The sequence below is a fragment of the Acomys minous genome, assembly GCF_964271855.1.
Source record: "Acomys minous genome assembly, chromosome: 17".
Lineage (NCBI taxonomy): Eukaryota > Metazoa > Chordata > Mammalia > Rodentia > Muridae > Acomys > Acomys minous.
In genome coordinates this window covers 28,924,618-28,940,315 of record NC_140500.1, presented here as the reverse complement: position 1 = coordinate 28,940,315, position 15,698 = coordinate 28,924,618, and the positions used below count along the sequence as shown (strand labels likewise).

The 15,698-nt window shown below is 47.2% G+C and overlaps 2 protein-coding genes across 4 annotated transcripts in view; one reads left to right on the top strand and one right to left on the bottom strand.

Moving 5' to 3' along the window:
- Positions 1-14,219, top strand: part of MARCHF8 (membrane associated ring-CH-type finger 8) — a 78,527-nt gene extending 64,308 nt beyond the window's left edge. For 2 of the 3 annotated variants that reach the window (XM_084766805.1, XM_084766806.1), the window contains exons 4-8: positions 6,189-6,274; positions 6,489-7,331; positions 8,538-8,718; positions 10,325-10,472; positions 10,765-14,219. In XM_084766805.1, coding sequence (XP_084622931.1) covers positions 6,189-6,274; positions 6,489-7,331; positions 8,538-8,718; positions 10,325-10,472; positions 10,765-11,066 — 1,560 coding nt within the window. In that variant the 3' untranslated portion in view covers positions 11,067-14,219. The remainder of the gene's footprint in view (positions 1-6,188; positions 6,275-6,488; positions 7,332-8,537; positions 8,719-10,324; positions 10,473-10,764) is intronic. The other variant, XM_084766807.1, reaches the window with a different exon arrangement.
- Positions 14,220-14,989: 770 nt separating this feature from the next.
- ALOX5 (arachidonate 5-lipoxygenase) overlaps positions 14,990-15,698 on the bottom strand; it is a 52,845-nt gene continuing 52,136 nt past the window's right edge. Inside the window, exon 14 of the mRNA XM_084765723.1 lies at positions 14,990-15,692. Within this exon, the coding sequence (XP_084621849.1) occupies positions 15,513-15,692 (180 nt within the window). The 3' untranslated portion in view covers positions 14,990-15,512. The remainder of the gene's footprint in view (positions 15,693-15,698) is intronic.

Genomic DNA, 15,698 nt, shown 5'->3' with positions numbered 1-15,698 from the left:
TAAATGCTGCCAGGAACTACATTCTACAAGTGACTATAATGAATAAAGATCTATGCTGCTCCTGGGGCTCCTGAGCAGAGATTCTTACCATGCTACACCTAGGGCTCCGCTGAACAGTGACAATAAGTTTCTGTGGGAGTTTGTTGTCATTGTTTGGGAGTTTGCTTGGTTGGTTTTGGTTTCCTTTGGTTTTGTTTTCTTCACACAGGTCTTGCTATAAAGCTCTGGTTGGCCTGAAACTCATCTCTTGCCTCTACCTCTGAGTGCTAGGATTATAGGCTTGCACTATCAGGCCCAGCTCATTTGTGTAGTTTTAAGTCACTAAGTTGTACTGATTGGCTGCCCAGCCAGATGAATCTCACGTACGTGGTAAGTGCCTGTGTGGAGGGAAGACTTTCCTCCCTGGGAGCTGTCAACATTCACTTCTGAGGTCTCTGTCCTGACACCATAGCATGATTTCTTTTATTCATTTTGATTTTGTTGTTTTCCTTGTAGAAATAACATTCCTATAGTTACTTTCAGTTTCCTTTGATCTGTAGTGAGGCATATGTTTTACATTAAAGCTTAGTTCATACACAGACAAAAATGAAAAGTGTTGTTTCCAAAGGCCTAGTTTGCCTTCCATTGTACTAACTGTTCATGTATTTAAAAAGTAGTGTGTTAGTTACTTTCCAACTTCTGTGAAGAGACACCATGATAGAGGCAAGTTGTGAAAGAGGTTATTGGCACTCATGTTCCAAAGGGTGAGTCCATGCCGTTATGGTGGGGCGTATGGGGGCAGGCAGGAAGGCATGGCAGGAGCAGTAGCTGAGAACTTAAATCTTGATCCACAAGTATGAGGCAGAGAGGGTTAACTAGCAATGTCATGGGCTTTTGAAACCTCAAAGCATACCCCCTAGTGACACACCTCCCTCAACAACACGTCAACTCCTAATCCTTCCCAGTCAGTCCATCAACTGGGGACCAAGCATAAGGTCTGGCCTCTTGCAGCAACAGCCCAACTCTCCAGTACCAGCTTCTGTACTAGTTTCTTTTCTGTTGCTGTAATAAAATATTATGACCAAGGAAGTTTACTGAAGAAAGAATTTGTCTGGGTTTATGCTTCCAGAGAGTCAAGGGTCCATGGTGGCAAAGCATAGGCGTGGCCACTGGAGTAGGAAGCTGAGAGCTCATATTTTAACTACAGGCAGGAAGAGAGAGAAAACGAAAAATGTAGCAAGTTGTTTAGCTCACAAAGCCCACTTCCAGTGACACACTTCCTCCAACAAAACCACACCTCCTGAGCTTCCCCAAATAACTCCACCAGCTGGGAACCAGGTAATCAAATGTCCAGGGCTGTGGAGGACGCCTCATTCAAACCACCAAAACAGAACCTACTGGGAATCTGTTAGGAGCTAGAGGCTTCTTTTTGTTGTGGTCAGGGCAGTCCTCTGGGTCCATGTTAGGAGAATGATGGACATCCCTGTGCTTGATGCCAACAACAAATCAGTCTCTTTAAAAAGCATTTTGGTAGCCAGGTGCAGTGGCGCACACCTGTAATGCCAGCACTTGGGGAGGCTGAGGCAGGAGGATCTCTGTGAGTTAGGGGCCATTCTAGTCTACAAAGTGAGTTCAGAACAACCAAGGATATACAGAGAAACCCTGTCTTGGACCCCCCTCAAATAAAAAAACATAAAAACATGTTGGTGATTTATGTGTATGTAGATTGGTCTTCGGTTTCTAAATGCATACCCATAGCTTGCTGGCTTTTTTGTTTTTATTCAAGGAATAAGCATTTATTGAAGTTATTTATGTATAATAGCTTAAGTAGATTTTAATTTTTTCTTAAAACTTTGTGATCTAACAAGAGCATATACTTTTGCCTTTCTTAGGTACTGTGCCCTCATGATATATGTTTGGCTTTTCCTGTGGCAGGTAGTCAGAGCCGGCTTCTGAAGGTTTTCAGTCTCAAAATGGTTTGGGGACTAGAGAACAGAGAATACCAGAGATGGCAGGAATTGGGACATTTTAACGTAGGTCTCAGGCTTCCTCCCTGTGTGGTTGACAGTAAAGACCTTGTGCGCTTAACACAGGACAGGAGGAGCTCCAAAGGCGTGGGTGGGGCGGGGCCTATGTGGCTGCTGCCTATTGAAGATGCTGGGAAAGGAGAAGGGTGATGCATGTAGCTAGGCCTATGCGACATGAGGTGGAGAGTGATGAGGTATTAGCCACATGTCCTGAGACCCTCTCACTTTATGTAAGGAAGAACCCTGAGAAGTGATAGAACTTACCATGGGCTTGTGATTGTTGTGCCTCCAAGTCAACCAAACTTTCCATTCCTAAGAGCTCTATTGATGTGTTCAAGAATGTGCCTTTCTCAGTTTGTTTCATGTTGCTGTGAAAAAGACCATGACCAAAAGCAGCCTGGGGGAGAAAAGGGTTTACTTCATCTTACAACTTACTGCTCCTTGTGAAGGGAAGTCTGGACACCTTAAGCAGGGCAGAAACCTGGAGGAGGAGCTCAGGCAGAGTCATGGAGGAACATTCTCACTGGCTTGCTCTCTCAAGGATTGCTTAGCCCACCTTTTTATACAGGCTAGGACTACCTGTGCAGGGATGGCTCTTCCCACAGTGGTCTAGACCCTCCTGTGTCAATTATTAATCCAGAAAATGCCCTCACAGACTTGCTTACAGGCCAGTTTGATGAAGGTATTTTCTCATTTGTCGTTCTTTCTCAGCTTGTGTCAAAATGACAAAAAACTAACCAGCACAGTTGATCCCTTGTTAACTTGATATACAAACACATCACTATTAAACCATAACATTTCTTTTTTTAACCCCAAAATTCCATGTTACTTTCACAACATAAAGTATAGCGTATACTTTTTAAAAGTCCCCTGGTCTTTACATTTTCAAACACATTAGAAATCCAGTCTCTTTAAAATATCCAAAGTCTATCTAAAGTACCCATTGAAACAAAACCCAAGTGCAGATGTTTAAGTAGCCCAGTGTCTGACATCTGGAATTCACAGTCTTTGGGGCTTCAAAGGGCTTTGTGCTGCTCCTCTTCTCTGGCTCTCCCATCATCAACACATGCCACTTGTCTCAGAGGCTCATGCTGCCTTTATTCCTCCCCTGCAACTATCCTTGTGCGTCATCCCACGGCCCTGGCAACTCCATATGCTATTGTTTCCACTGACTGCATCTTCACGAAAGGTCTCATGGCCTCTCTTTGGGACTTGACCATGTCACAGGGTGCCAAACTAGATTTTCTCCATGACCCCTCAATCTTGGCATGTACACTTCAATTGAGGCTGTACTTTCATCTGTGGTTTCTCCTGGATTTACAATGCCAAGCCTCAGCTGCTGTACAAGTTTGACCCCTTTAACCTTGTAGCTTTCATGCCATCAAAACCTGTACCATCTGGAAGCTTGTACGTTATTAAGATCAGGTACTAGTTTGAGATGCAGCCTTGGCCATCTCTGAACCACAACTCGATGTGCTCGTCATGAGAGAATGCTTCCCAACAGCTTTCACCTAGTGATGCTGCTTTCTTGTAATCCTGATTTTTCAGCTCCAGCATTAATTGTCCCAGTAAAGCAAATATTTGATTTCATTAGTTCTGGTCTCTTGTAGACCATAGCTAATTATTTAGTCACGGCTGACTAGAAAACACAGATTTTCAACTCTAAGTAACCCATAAGTAGCCCTCCCCTATAAAATACATAAATCAGGCATCCATCTTCTGAACTGGTCTCAGCATTCTTATCTTCTAAGTTATTATAACAGCTCATTAATTTATGGGTACTTAATGTCTTTTCTATCCCAAAATTCCAAACATTTTCATAATCCTCCCCAAACAACATTGATCAGATCTGTCACAGCAGTACCTTGTGATTCTGGTACCAATTCCTGTATTAGTTTGCTTCCTTTTTCTCTGAAAAGACCAGAACCATGCAACTTGGAAAGGAAAGGGTTTACCTTATCTTACGGTTTACATAGTTTCACAAAGGGAAATCATGGCAAGAACTTAAGCAGGGCAGGAACCTGGAGGTAGGAGCTCAAGCAGACCTATGGAGGAACACTGCCTACTGGCTTGCTGAGCCTGCTTTCTTATACAGCCCAGGGCTCCCTTGCCCAGGAGTGGCACTGCCCACAGTGGTCTGGACCCTTATATATCATTCATCAGGCAAGAAAATTCATCCACAGACTGGCCTACAGGTTAAGCTGATAAAAGCATTTCCCCAGCTGAGGTTCCCTCCTCCCAGATGACTCTAGATTGGGTCAAACTGACCAGCTAACTAGAATGCTGCCCAGTGTCCATATGCACATTCCGTTAGACAGTGCACCTTCCTTGATGACTCAGGTGTGCTACCTGCATAATCCTGGTGACTTCAGTGTGTACCTACCTTGTGGTAACATCTATCTTCAGAATCAAATTTCTTGAGATTGAGTTGGATAGAGTATGTTTAATTTTGTGCTGCAAAGTTGGTTTTTGTTTTGTCTTTTCCTAGGCTAGTAGTATGCTTGGACACTGGCAGTAGGGGACAGAGGGCAGCTTCTGGGAGGTAGCAGTACTGTTTATATGGCTGATGTTCCATTGGTAGAGTGCCAAGATGAGAGTATCTTCCTAGGGTGCACTTAGAATGCGAGGCTAGTTCTTAGTCTGAGAATTGTGGCCAGAGTAGAGCTCTCTGGAATCATGGGGCAGGCTTTAGGTCAGATGGAACTTACTCAATGAATGATGCTGTTTCCTGCAGCGATTTGGGTTTCACAGAGCAGATTGTCACTTAGGCTCCCTGTTGTAAGGAGACATGGATGTGCTCATAGGCATGTGCCACACAGTGATATTTTGGCCTGCAATGGACTGAATAGCAGTGGTCCCATAAGATCGTGATGCAGGTGGAAAATTCCTCCAGGAATGCTGTAGCTTCTGAATGCCTTGTGCAGCACATTACTCATGTGTGTGTGTGGATGCTGGTGCAGTGCTGCTGTATCCACACAGTTAATAAACGGGGTACAACAATAACCAGTGGTGTCACTGCTCTGCGTACTATAGTTATCGTTAGTTTAGAGTACATTCTCTTACTGTGAGTCAGGCGTGCTGGCACACACTGTAATCCTGGCATTGGGGGGCTTGAAGCAAGAGGACCATGAGCTTGCAGGCTAAGCTGCATAGGAAGAGAATAAAAGAAATGCTGTAAATAAAAGGAGCCCTGTAACACAGTGCATCATAGCACCAGCAGCCTCACCCATCTCCTATTAACTCCAGCTCAGGATCAGCTCAGGAGGCCACGTGGAGTGACTGGACTGTGCCATGTAGGTCTCTAGAAGTCTACTCTGGGATTTGTACAACAGTAAAATCTCACAGATTTCATACCTAGCATGTGCTGTCACTGTCAGTAAAATAAAGGTGTGTGAAAGGTACCAGGGCCCTGAAGGCTAGAGAATGAGTCTTGTTAAAGCCTCGGGAGTTGCAGTGGTTTTACATCCTTGGCTCAGTTCTTCTTCTGGTTCCTGTTTATCTTCATCCATTTCTTACTGAGATAAACCCTGTTTAGATCCTTTCCCTTCTTCTGGTTTGTTTACCACTGCTCACAGGCCTTACGGTGTCCTGTGAGCTCTTGTTACATATTCTTTCAGGTTTAAATTTCTTGAGTATGTTCCTTAATAATTCAGAATTCAAGGAGCAGACTTCTTGGGAACCATCATATGCTCCTATCTCCTTTTTAGCCCTAGGATCTTTGGCCCAGAGTTGTGACAAGGTGGTACGATTTTGAGGCCCAGCACTTGGCTTCTGTGTGTGAGGTACATGACATAATTAAATTACATACTTAGTGCTTGGAAGTGATAGTCTGTGGTGACGAAGTATCTCTTAGCTATATTTTTCTCCACAGTGAGAAAAAATGGGGTCATAGTTGCCTTGCCTGGACTTGTAGGAATCTAATGATTTTTCCAGCCAGGCATAGTGGTGCGCACATTTAATCCCAGCCCTCAGAGGCAAAGACAGGCTGATCTCTGTGAGTTCAGGGCAGCCTGGTCTACACAGTGAGTTCCAGGCCAGCCAAAGTTACAAAATGAGACCCTGTCTCAACAAAACATAACATTCCTCTCAAAGCAGTGGGAACTAGCAGACATCCACAAGGAGACAGTGTGTCTGGGTCTCTTGGTCTCTTAATAAACACTGACTGAAGGTGTGTCGTTGCAGGCTGGGAGTAGTCCTCCATCCACGACGGCGCCAGTGTCTTCCTTCTCTCGTACTTCTGTCACACCATCCAACCAGGACATCTGCAGGTAACACTCGGCTTCACATGTTCCCGTGGCTTGTGTCGGCCCAGAATCCTCAGTGTTCCGTTTACTTGATCATTCCACCTTAGGTCTAAACAGCCCGGTTTTGTGTGCTGTTTGCTTGCCAAGTTATAAGACAGTCTCATTTCTCCACTTTGATGTCTGCTCTCTTTAAACTTGTTTTTCCTTTCTGTGCTTTATTCCACTGTTCTGCATGCAGTTCCAGTGCAGTGTTTTCTGAGTGTTGTCACTACAGTCCCGTGCAGTCTGCTGTTGTCTTGAAAGCTTCTCCATACCAGAGTTCTCTGACACAAGGGCTCACTGTGACAGTTATCTGTAAAGACACATTGCAGGCAACAAAGAGAAATCCCTTTGGTTCAGACTGGGACCAAGCCTTGAGGCCTGCTAAGAATACCAAGGCCAGAAGAGCACTCAGATTCTCAAAGTCACTAAGTGATGTGGGTGAGAAGACCCAGGATGCTTTGGAGAGCTTTGACTATATGGAAAGAACATGTTCTGAAGGGAAATTGGTGCTCCCTCAAGGCCCATCTCTCAAAAAGAACAGGCTCCATCATGAAAAAAGAGCAGAGCACTGCCCACCCTTCGGTCATTCCAAACACTCTCGAGTCTTAGCCCTTCCCACCAACCATTCAGCTGCCTCAAAGAGGGAAGCTGGCAAGGGGAGTGTGCGCATCCCACTTTTGGAGGAGAAAGCTGATGGCGAGACTAGGTTGAGAAGCCAGCGACTGCTCCGGTACCTGTTCTCACTCTCCCGTGGCTCAAGTGCCAGCAGCCTGCATAGGTTCCATGAGCTGGAGAGCCATGCCAGCCATCTGTATGCCGCCAAGTCCTCCAGCTGGCTGGCAGGGAGCACGGACTTCTGTTCTGATGAAATGGGAGATGATGACGTCTTTGAGGACACAACGTCTGTCAAACTGAAGAGCAGGGTCCTGCGTGCACCCCTCTGCTCAGTAGAGAAGGACAGTGACCTGGATTGTCCTTCTCCGCTCTCTGAAAAATGCACCCCTATCTCTCCTGTGTCCACCTCAGGGGATGCCTGCAGGTTGGTTTGCCAGGAACCACTATCTGGCTGTTTCTGGTAACATCTTCATAACCTTACCTTGATTTAATATGTGAAGTTTCTGGAAAGTGAAGTAGTAAGACATCAATTGCCAGCTGTAAAGCATTTGTGTCCTCCAAACAGTGATAACACTTGGAAGCTAACATCATGAGAACCAGAAACTACACATATTAAAGGCCATGTCGACCCCTCTGAGCAAAATAAACAGGCTTTGCCTAAATATGGGGGAAGAAAGCACCAGCTTTCTAGCTTGCCCCTGTGAGTGTGGTAGGAGTGACTGGTCTCCAGTAGCCTGCCCACATCCCTTCATCCCTCCTTTGCTCCCTCTGACTTCAGGTGTGTGCTACCCTTGCCAAGGTCAAGACTCTACCAAAAATTCTTTGAGCTCCTCTGTCCCTACTCTTGTGCCTCCACTAGTCTCCCTTCTCAGTGTCAGCTGTTAGATTTCGTTTGGTTGGGTCAGAAAACTTGTTCCTGATTCAAGTAACCCAGCACTCTAGCCAGCCTGGGCCAGGCTGTCTTCAGAACAGCTTTTCCTACCTGTTGCTCAGCTGTTGGGAAGCATCTTTGTTCTGTGGAGGTTAGTGCTTGAATCCTGATGATCCCTTGGGAGTACTGGCTGCTTTAATAATTCTCACTCGGTGCTGTGCTAGTCCCCAAAAGAGAGGGAGTTGCAGAGCCATGGGGAGTTTTAACTGGAAACAAAGTACTTGGTCTCTGCTCAGTCTCCAAGAGAGGGTGGAAGGGTGTGGCTCTGGTGCCTGTGATGATGAGGGTGTGATTTCGCTAGAGAGGAAGCCTGTTAATCCACTGGTGTTTGGAGGTAAGAGCACTCGTTTTGGTTTACAGAAATGTTTTTCCTCTAATGCCTTATATCTGGAAGGTGTCTTTATTGTCTAAATTTTATCTTTTCAAAGTTTGAAGTCTGCTCTAAAAATGCCGATTTTGTCACTTCTTGTATCATTCTTCCCTTTCTGTTGCCAATGCCATCCTGATGTTGCTGATGTGGTAAGCTGATGTCCAGTAATCGTGATTGTTCTCATTTCCGCGTGTGTGTCTCTGTGCTGACAGTCACTGTTATGGTGTTCATTTCTGAGCTGTTGTTGGCAGAGGAGTTGGCCTTCTGCTTTAGCGTCCTCTTCCCTGCTAGCGGCTGTACTTTCACTGACTAGTTTCCTTCCACCATAGGATCTGCCACTGTGAAGGAGATGACGAGAGCCCTCTGATCACCCCCTGTCACTGCACAGGAAGCCTCCATTTTGTGCATCAGGCTTGCCTGCAGCAGTGGATCAAGAGTTCTGACACGCGCTGCTGTGAGCTCTGCAAGTACGAGTTCATCATGGAGACCAAGCTGAAACCTTTGAGGAAAGTACGTAAAAAGGGGCGCTCTGGTAGAGTCACCCTTTCAGACTATACTCTGACCACTGTGTTCACTGCTCTAAAAATCAGGGGCTGGAGTTGATGTTGTAGATCAGGTCTGACCTTTATTCAGAGTGTGTCTCTCTCCTTCACACGAAGACTGATTTGCTCTCCCTGTTCTCCTTTGACCACCAACTACCCTGCGACAGCGAGCTCAGCATTTAACTTCTTATGTGCCTCTTGTTTGGACCCTCAGTGACGAGTGTCTCTTCCCAGCACACAGCCTAGTTCAGCACAGTTTGTCTATGCTAAGTATTTGCTAGATGAGGAGTTGCCCAAGTCTCTGCTGCCTTCCTGGCACTAGCCTCCCATTTGTCCTGTCAGTTTCATACTTCTCTCGCTTTGCCCAGCACAAAAGGTCATATTTGGAAGGAGAAAAAAAGGCTCTTACTTTGCCAACAGCATTAATATATAAGGTGCTAGGGGACTTACACATTATGGGGCCGGTTCAATGCAAAGTTTGCTGGCAGTGGACCGCACAGAGAAAGAAGTGATCTCATAGGCCAATCTCATGGGAGGAGGAGCACTGTAGATAGTTTGGCTTTGGGAGTAGTTCTAGGTGTGTAAGATTTGCAGGTGAAGTGAAAGGGCTTTAAAGGATGGCCTGTGCAGGAAAGTATCCACTGAGGTGGTGCGTGTGAGTACTTCCTGAGTGTAAAGGGTTGAGCTGTGGGAATCCAGGCACAGAAGACACCAACATGCTGGCTCTGCTTCAGGTGGGAAAACCCAGGATCTTACTGCTTCTAACACCCCAACACAAAGCAGTTGGGTGTTAGAGCAGGCAGGTACAAGCTGCTCAAGAACATGTTTTGCCTGGTCACAGTCTCCTGGCACCTGCTCTGTACCAATCTGTCACATGACTCTGTAACATGGCTTGTACAGATCATCAGTGAAGCTCCGTCTTCAGCTTAGCCTGATAGTCTGTGGCCATCGTTAGCAGAAGGTATGCAAAATGTTTACACTCTGTTCTTTCTCTCTGCTTTTATGTCTTTTCTTCTGATTTGGGAACCTGTAAATGACAAGGCCAGTCTGTTTGGAGTAAGTTAATGAGCTCCTAGAGGGACGGCCCTGGCAGAGGCTGCTTGTACCAGGATCTCTTAAGCATCGATTTCAAGCTGTTGCTGTCAAAGTAGCAAAGGAGCAAAGAGTGAGAGCCTTCGGCCGTTCACCTTTACAACATAGATGTGACCCATCCCTAGTGTGTTGTGGCATCATCGCTCCTCCACTCATCCATGTCAGTTAGCGCAGACCTGACACAGAGCAGCTGGCCTCAACTGACATGCTCCTTCACTGTCTGCTTACAGCAGTAAGCGACTAGCTGACGGGGGATCACTGCCCAGCGCAGTCCGAGCTTCTCTTCATTGCATAGGAAGCTGCCTGTGTCTGCTACTTCGTTGAAGCCAAGTGGCTTAAAGTAGTTTGGGGTGTTTGGGGATATTGATCTGTCCTGGGAGAGGGAGGGAGGAAAGCCGATCATAGCCATGAGCAACACTCACTGCCATTGTGGTCCTTTGTTCTGAGTCTGTGCCTTATGCTGTCTGTGTTGTCCTTTCCAGTGGGAGAAGTTGCAAATGACTGCCAGTGAGCGCAGGAAGATCATGTGTTCAGTGACGTTCCATGTCATTGCTATCACCTGTGTGGTGTGGTCCTTGTATGTGCTCATTGACCGCACAGCAGAGGAGATCAAGCAGGGTCAGGTGACAGGTGAGTGCTGTATACAGGTCCTGGGGCTTGAACAGCTGGGGTTACAAAGGGTGAATACTGAGGAGGAGGAGACACCAAACATCCCTTTGGCTAGTTCTCTGTCTTCAAAGCCAATGACAAGAGGTGGAATTGGAGTAGCGTAAACTACAGTGAGAAAGAACCCTTCATGCTGCTTTGGGGGAGTGGAGGGTTTGATGAGTAAGGAGTGTGCTGACTGGCTGTGGGAGTTGAGCAGCCCTGCTTACCTGTGACACGAGGCCTCTGATAGGCTGACTGAGTCTCCCCCTTGCAGGAATCCTGGAGTGGCCTTTCTGGACTAAGCTGGTAGTTGTGGCCATCGGCTTCACCGGAGGACTTCTCTTTATGTACGTTCAGTGCAAGGTGTACCTACAATTATGGAAAAGACTCAAGGCTTACAATAGAGTGATCTATGTTCAAAACTGTCCAGAAACAAGTAAAAAGAATATTTTTGAAAAGTCTGCACTAACAGAGCCCGCCCTTGAAAATAAAGAAGGACATGGGGTGTGTCGTTCCACCACAAACTCTTCTTGCACAGAGCCTGAGGACACGGGAGCAGGAATTATTAACGTCTGACGCTGTGCAGGGTGCCATTTCCTTGATGTCCACTACGAGCTGAAGGAATTTGTTTACTGCCAATTGTGTTCCTTCCTTCTGTCATTTAATAGCATAGACTGGGCAGGTGACTATTTATAGTGGCCTCTCTTTTTCTCAACCTTCCTTGGTGTGGATATCCTAGAATTCCTGTGGGGCAGGTGCCACTGGGGCCCGTTCTGCCAGGGCTCTCTATGAGCTGGGAAGGTGGGAGAGCCCGTGTATCTGTGCGGAGCTGGCTGAGTTCCAGCCTCTGGTCTTGAGAAGACTAAGGAAGTACAGAGTTAAGCCAGAAGACAGAGCAGCGTGGAGGAGGCTGGTGGAGAGCAAAGCAGCGCGGCCCTGGAGGGCTGCTGCTGCTGCTGCTGCTGGGAGCTAGGAGTCTGAGGGGAGCAGTGCCTGCAGACACAGACCCCTGCCTCCCTCGGCTGATGCTGCCACGTTGCTCTGGGGCAGATGAGGCCTTGGGGCTCTGTGTCTGCTGGCATGTGATTCAGTGAGCTAACAGCACTTTATCAAAGTTTTTATTTTGGAATTTCTGTGTCTAGTGGGAGTGACACTTTGGAGTGTCACCTTTAGAAATGTTCTCTTTATCGCCCCTGTTCTCTCTTTGCATCAAAATCAAACTGAAACCATTTCTGCCTTATATATTCTGAGTAGTAGATGCCCTTCCATGTCCAGAAAGGACTTGGCTTAAAGCAAGACAGACAGGTCTGAGACTCCATGGGATTTAATGGATGCTAAGGGTGTAGTTCCTCTGGTTTCAGCCTGTTTCCTGACAAGTCCTATCTCATGAGCCCACCCATACGTTTCTCTTTTGTCAGCATTGAAATGGAAGGGTTTTGAGATGGATCTGAATCAAACTGAGTGTTTAAAAAATGCTCCTTTGACCAACGCATGTCTCCAGATGGAGTGGGCACGCATTGTGGGCACCCTGTGATGCACCTCTGCTGTACACATTCATTTGCCTATGCTGCCAACGTGCTGTGGTGTTACTGCTGAGGGCTATGAGCTGAACAGGTCAGCTTTGGGATGAGGCCTTGGCATGAGCAGCCAGCTGCATGGACCACTGTGTCCTGACCTGGTCCACACCCACTCATCGCCTTAACCAGACTTGACAGGATCATTTAGGGTCTTTACCTCCATGCTTGAGCTATTCTGTCATTGGGATTACCACCTACACTATTTTTCACAGGACAGACAAAGCCAAATCACCATCTTTAAATGGCCTTTGTCCCATTAAGAAGTCTGCTAAACATTTTTTTTCTTGAAGGCCATTGTCAGAAGTGCCTGGCATTAGTCAACTCAACTCACAATGTGACAAGAGGGACCCCAGAAGCGTACTACAGGGTCTTCAGAGCCTCCTGAGGTGGGTGGGGCAGTGCCTAGGGTCCTGTCCATCTCCCTCAACTTTGGCTGCTCCACTTACCTTCACAGACTGAGGCAAACCCAAGATGAATCTCTTGTGGTTCCTATAGGAAGCCCTGTGTTTAGTTTGCAGGGACAGGCGGAGGCTGGAAGGCTTGTGGGAGTAGGTTTCGTCCTGTTACCCCTTGTCTACTCTTTGGGGACACGAGGTTCAGTCGTGGAGCTGTTCTGCCAGGGCTTTCAGCCATTATCCAATCAGCCCACCCCTTAGGTCAGCCTGCCCTCTCTCTTCCAGACCACTGAAGTCCCCCTGTGTTCACTATGCCCCAAAGTGCAATTACTCACACACCTTCTCAGTCTGAGGACACCAGGCAGCTACAGACTGCCCACTAGGGAGCCCTGACTGCATTCTTTAGCAGCTGCTGCGGCTGAGCCCCTGGTCCTGTTCATCTGTCCTTGACATGATGCTCCAACAGTGGGTGGGCAGTCACATGAAGATGGAGGTGGGTTTAAGTATAAAGTCCCAACCAGGCACTGAGGCTTCTGCAGAGAGGAGAGGGCACAGCCAGCTGTCCAGGTGGCTTGTACCACCACATGGATAAGGTGACTTTAAAACCATGGCTTAAGGCCATCTCTTCTCTGGCTTCTCTGATGAAATCTGTCATTCATCCCTCTTCCCCTCCCAGTTCCCCCTTGCTTGTTTTTCCTGCAGCTTGTCTGATCTAGCAAACAGCTGTATCCACTGGTGACTGACTGCAGGAGACTTGCAAGGCATGTGCTGTGAAGCATGCTGGCAGAGCTCTGGGTCTGCCCAGGTCCTCCCGTCCTTGTTGTCCTCTGAGTAATTTCGCAGGGTTGTCTATTTATCCCATTGCTCCTTACTTTGAGCCTGGATGTAGTGGGGAAATGGCATATGGCTGAACCAAGCAGCCAAGGACATCTAGGAGGAGGCCTTGGGGCCAGGAGGGCTTGTGCCTGTGGGTCATGAAGAAGGAGGTAGTCTCAGGGTGCCACTGCCAGCCCTTCTCTCTACCTGGGCCTTCACTCCCCTGTGTCACAGACCCATTGGCACACCTTTGGCTTTAGCTGTAAGTCATTGGTGGTTGTGCTCGAATTTATTGAAAGAATTTCCTGGAAGTATTGTAGAAGTTCTCTTCTTACTCCAGGGCTCTGTGTCTCTCTTTTCTGGCTTCAGTACGTTCTTCAGTCCTGTAGGCCTAGTTTCCAAACCCGTGGTTATCTCCACCTGGACACAGATGTGAAGGCCTTGGGCAGTGAGGGACAGGGCAGTTCAAGGCCTTGGGTAGTGTCTGAATGACAGGAGGCCAGAGGCTGTACGGGCAGGGTGAAAAGCTGTAGCCCTGTGGGTATGGTTAGACACACTCAAATGCGTATTTGAAATATAATGGAGCTTATGGCTGTAGCCCAGGGAAAGCCCAAAACAGAGGGAGACAAAGGCATGTCTTTGTGTTGGAAGTGATTGATGAAGGTGTGTAACTGGTGCACATTTAGATGCAATGTTTAAAGTTGATTGTCAATAAAAACCAAATTTACACTGGTGTGTGTAGTGTAGTTTCTGAAAAGCACTTCACATTTTAAATTTTTCTTAGAAACTTTCTAGTAATCTAAATCTCTAATTTTTTAAATCCTTTGTGTATGTTCACTGTTTCTCAGTATTACCGCTTGAATAATTCTCTGTACAAGGGATTTGTTTGTGCTATACACGGGGTGTCTAAAGGTAGCAATAAAGCCTTTCTTACAAAGGAATTTTGTGATGAGTGTTTTCCAGTGAGGAAGCTCGGGCACCACATCCAGCCCACACACGAGTGAAGAACGGTGAGGCCATGGGGAGAGAGGGTCCAGAGGTAAGACGGCGGGGAGCGGGTTCGCGCTGATGCTAAGATCCCTGTGACGTCGTCTGTAGTGTCTGGGTTATGTCACTTAGTCATCACAGATGCCCTGCTGGCAGGAAAAGGAAGGGATGCAGACCGTGATGCCCGTGCTGGCCTGCGGCACAGGAGCAGACGTGGTGGGGCCCTGTCCTTCCAGGTCTCTCCATTCATGAAGGCAACAGCAGAGACTAGGAAGCAACCTGCACTTCCTTTGGCTGCTGAATGGGTAGTGAAAGTATGGCACCTGTATATGATGGAATTTTGTTCAGCTGCACAGAAACAAAATTAGCAGGTAAATGGATAAAGTGATAGACACAGGGCCCAGACACAGAAAGACAAATGTTACATGTGCTCGCTCACATATGGATCCTAGCATAAATTCAAACCTTTAGATTTGTATGTTTGATTTGGAATACCAATAGAGTTCACAAAACTAGAAAGGGTCATTGGTGTGGAGCGGGGAGGATGCTGTGACTTGGGAAGGTAGTAGGCTTCAGCTTTTTAATTGGTGATCAAAGGAAAACAGTGGGTTTGGCGGCAGTGGGGCCGGGCTTGACAGGAACATGGCATGTAGAATGACACCTGTTTTGAATGAACTTTATAACAACCTCTTTTTCAATTTTATTTTATATTTTTATTCAATTAACTTATTCAGATTACAGCTCAATTGTTATCCCATCGCTTGTATCCTCCCGTTCCTCCCTCCCACTTTCACCCTATTCCCCTCCCCTAACAAACTCTTAATTCAAGAAGTCTTTTAAAGCACTTGCTACATGCAAGCAGTTGGGCAAAGCATAAATGGAGAGGTACCCTGGCCCACGCAGAACAGTTGTCACTTACTCTGATGCATTGTTGCTACTGAGTGATGAAGCACTGAGGTAGGCTGGCGAACACAGCTGTACAGCCCTGCTCTGAGTGGGAGGTCCTGAACTGTGTCCGTACACCCACCGAAGTCAGGAAGAAGTGGCATGTGCGAAAGCTTTGTGCTGCCCCTGCCCATCCTAGAGTGACCTTTGGTTTACAAGCAGACCGCCCAGGAGCAGCACTGCTAGCTCGGACGAGGCACCAGCTGCCAGAAGGTCCACACGGAGCCTCCCAGGCAAGCTGGGGTCTGGCCGGCAAAGCCCCTGGCCGTCCCAGAGAGATGCTGAGGCAGGGACGGCCAGCCTTAGATGGCTACACTGTTGGGAATCCTGTCTGGTGACAGGTAATAGTAGGGGAGCTTTTTGTTCTTATTGCGCTCAGCGATCACACTGACAATGGCCTCCAGGTTCTTGCGGAATCGAAGCATGGCTTCCTTCACTGGTTTCTCAATGAAATGTTCCTCTGGGTACATGCCCAGAAACAGCTGGGG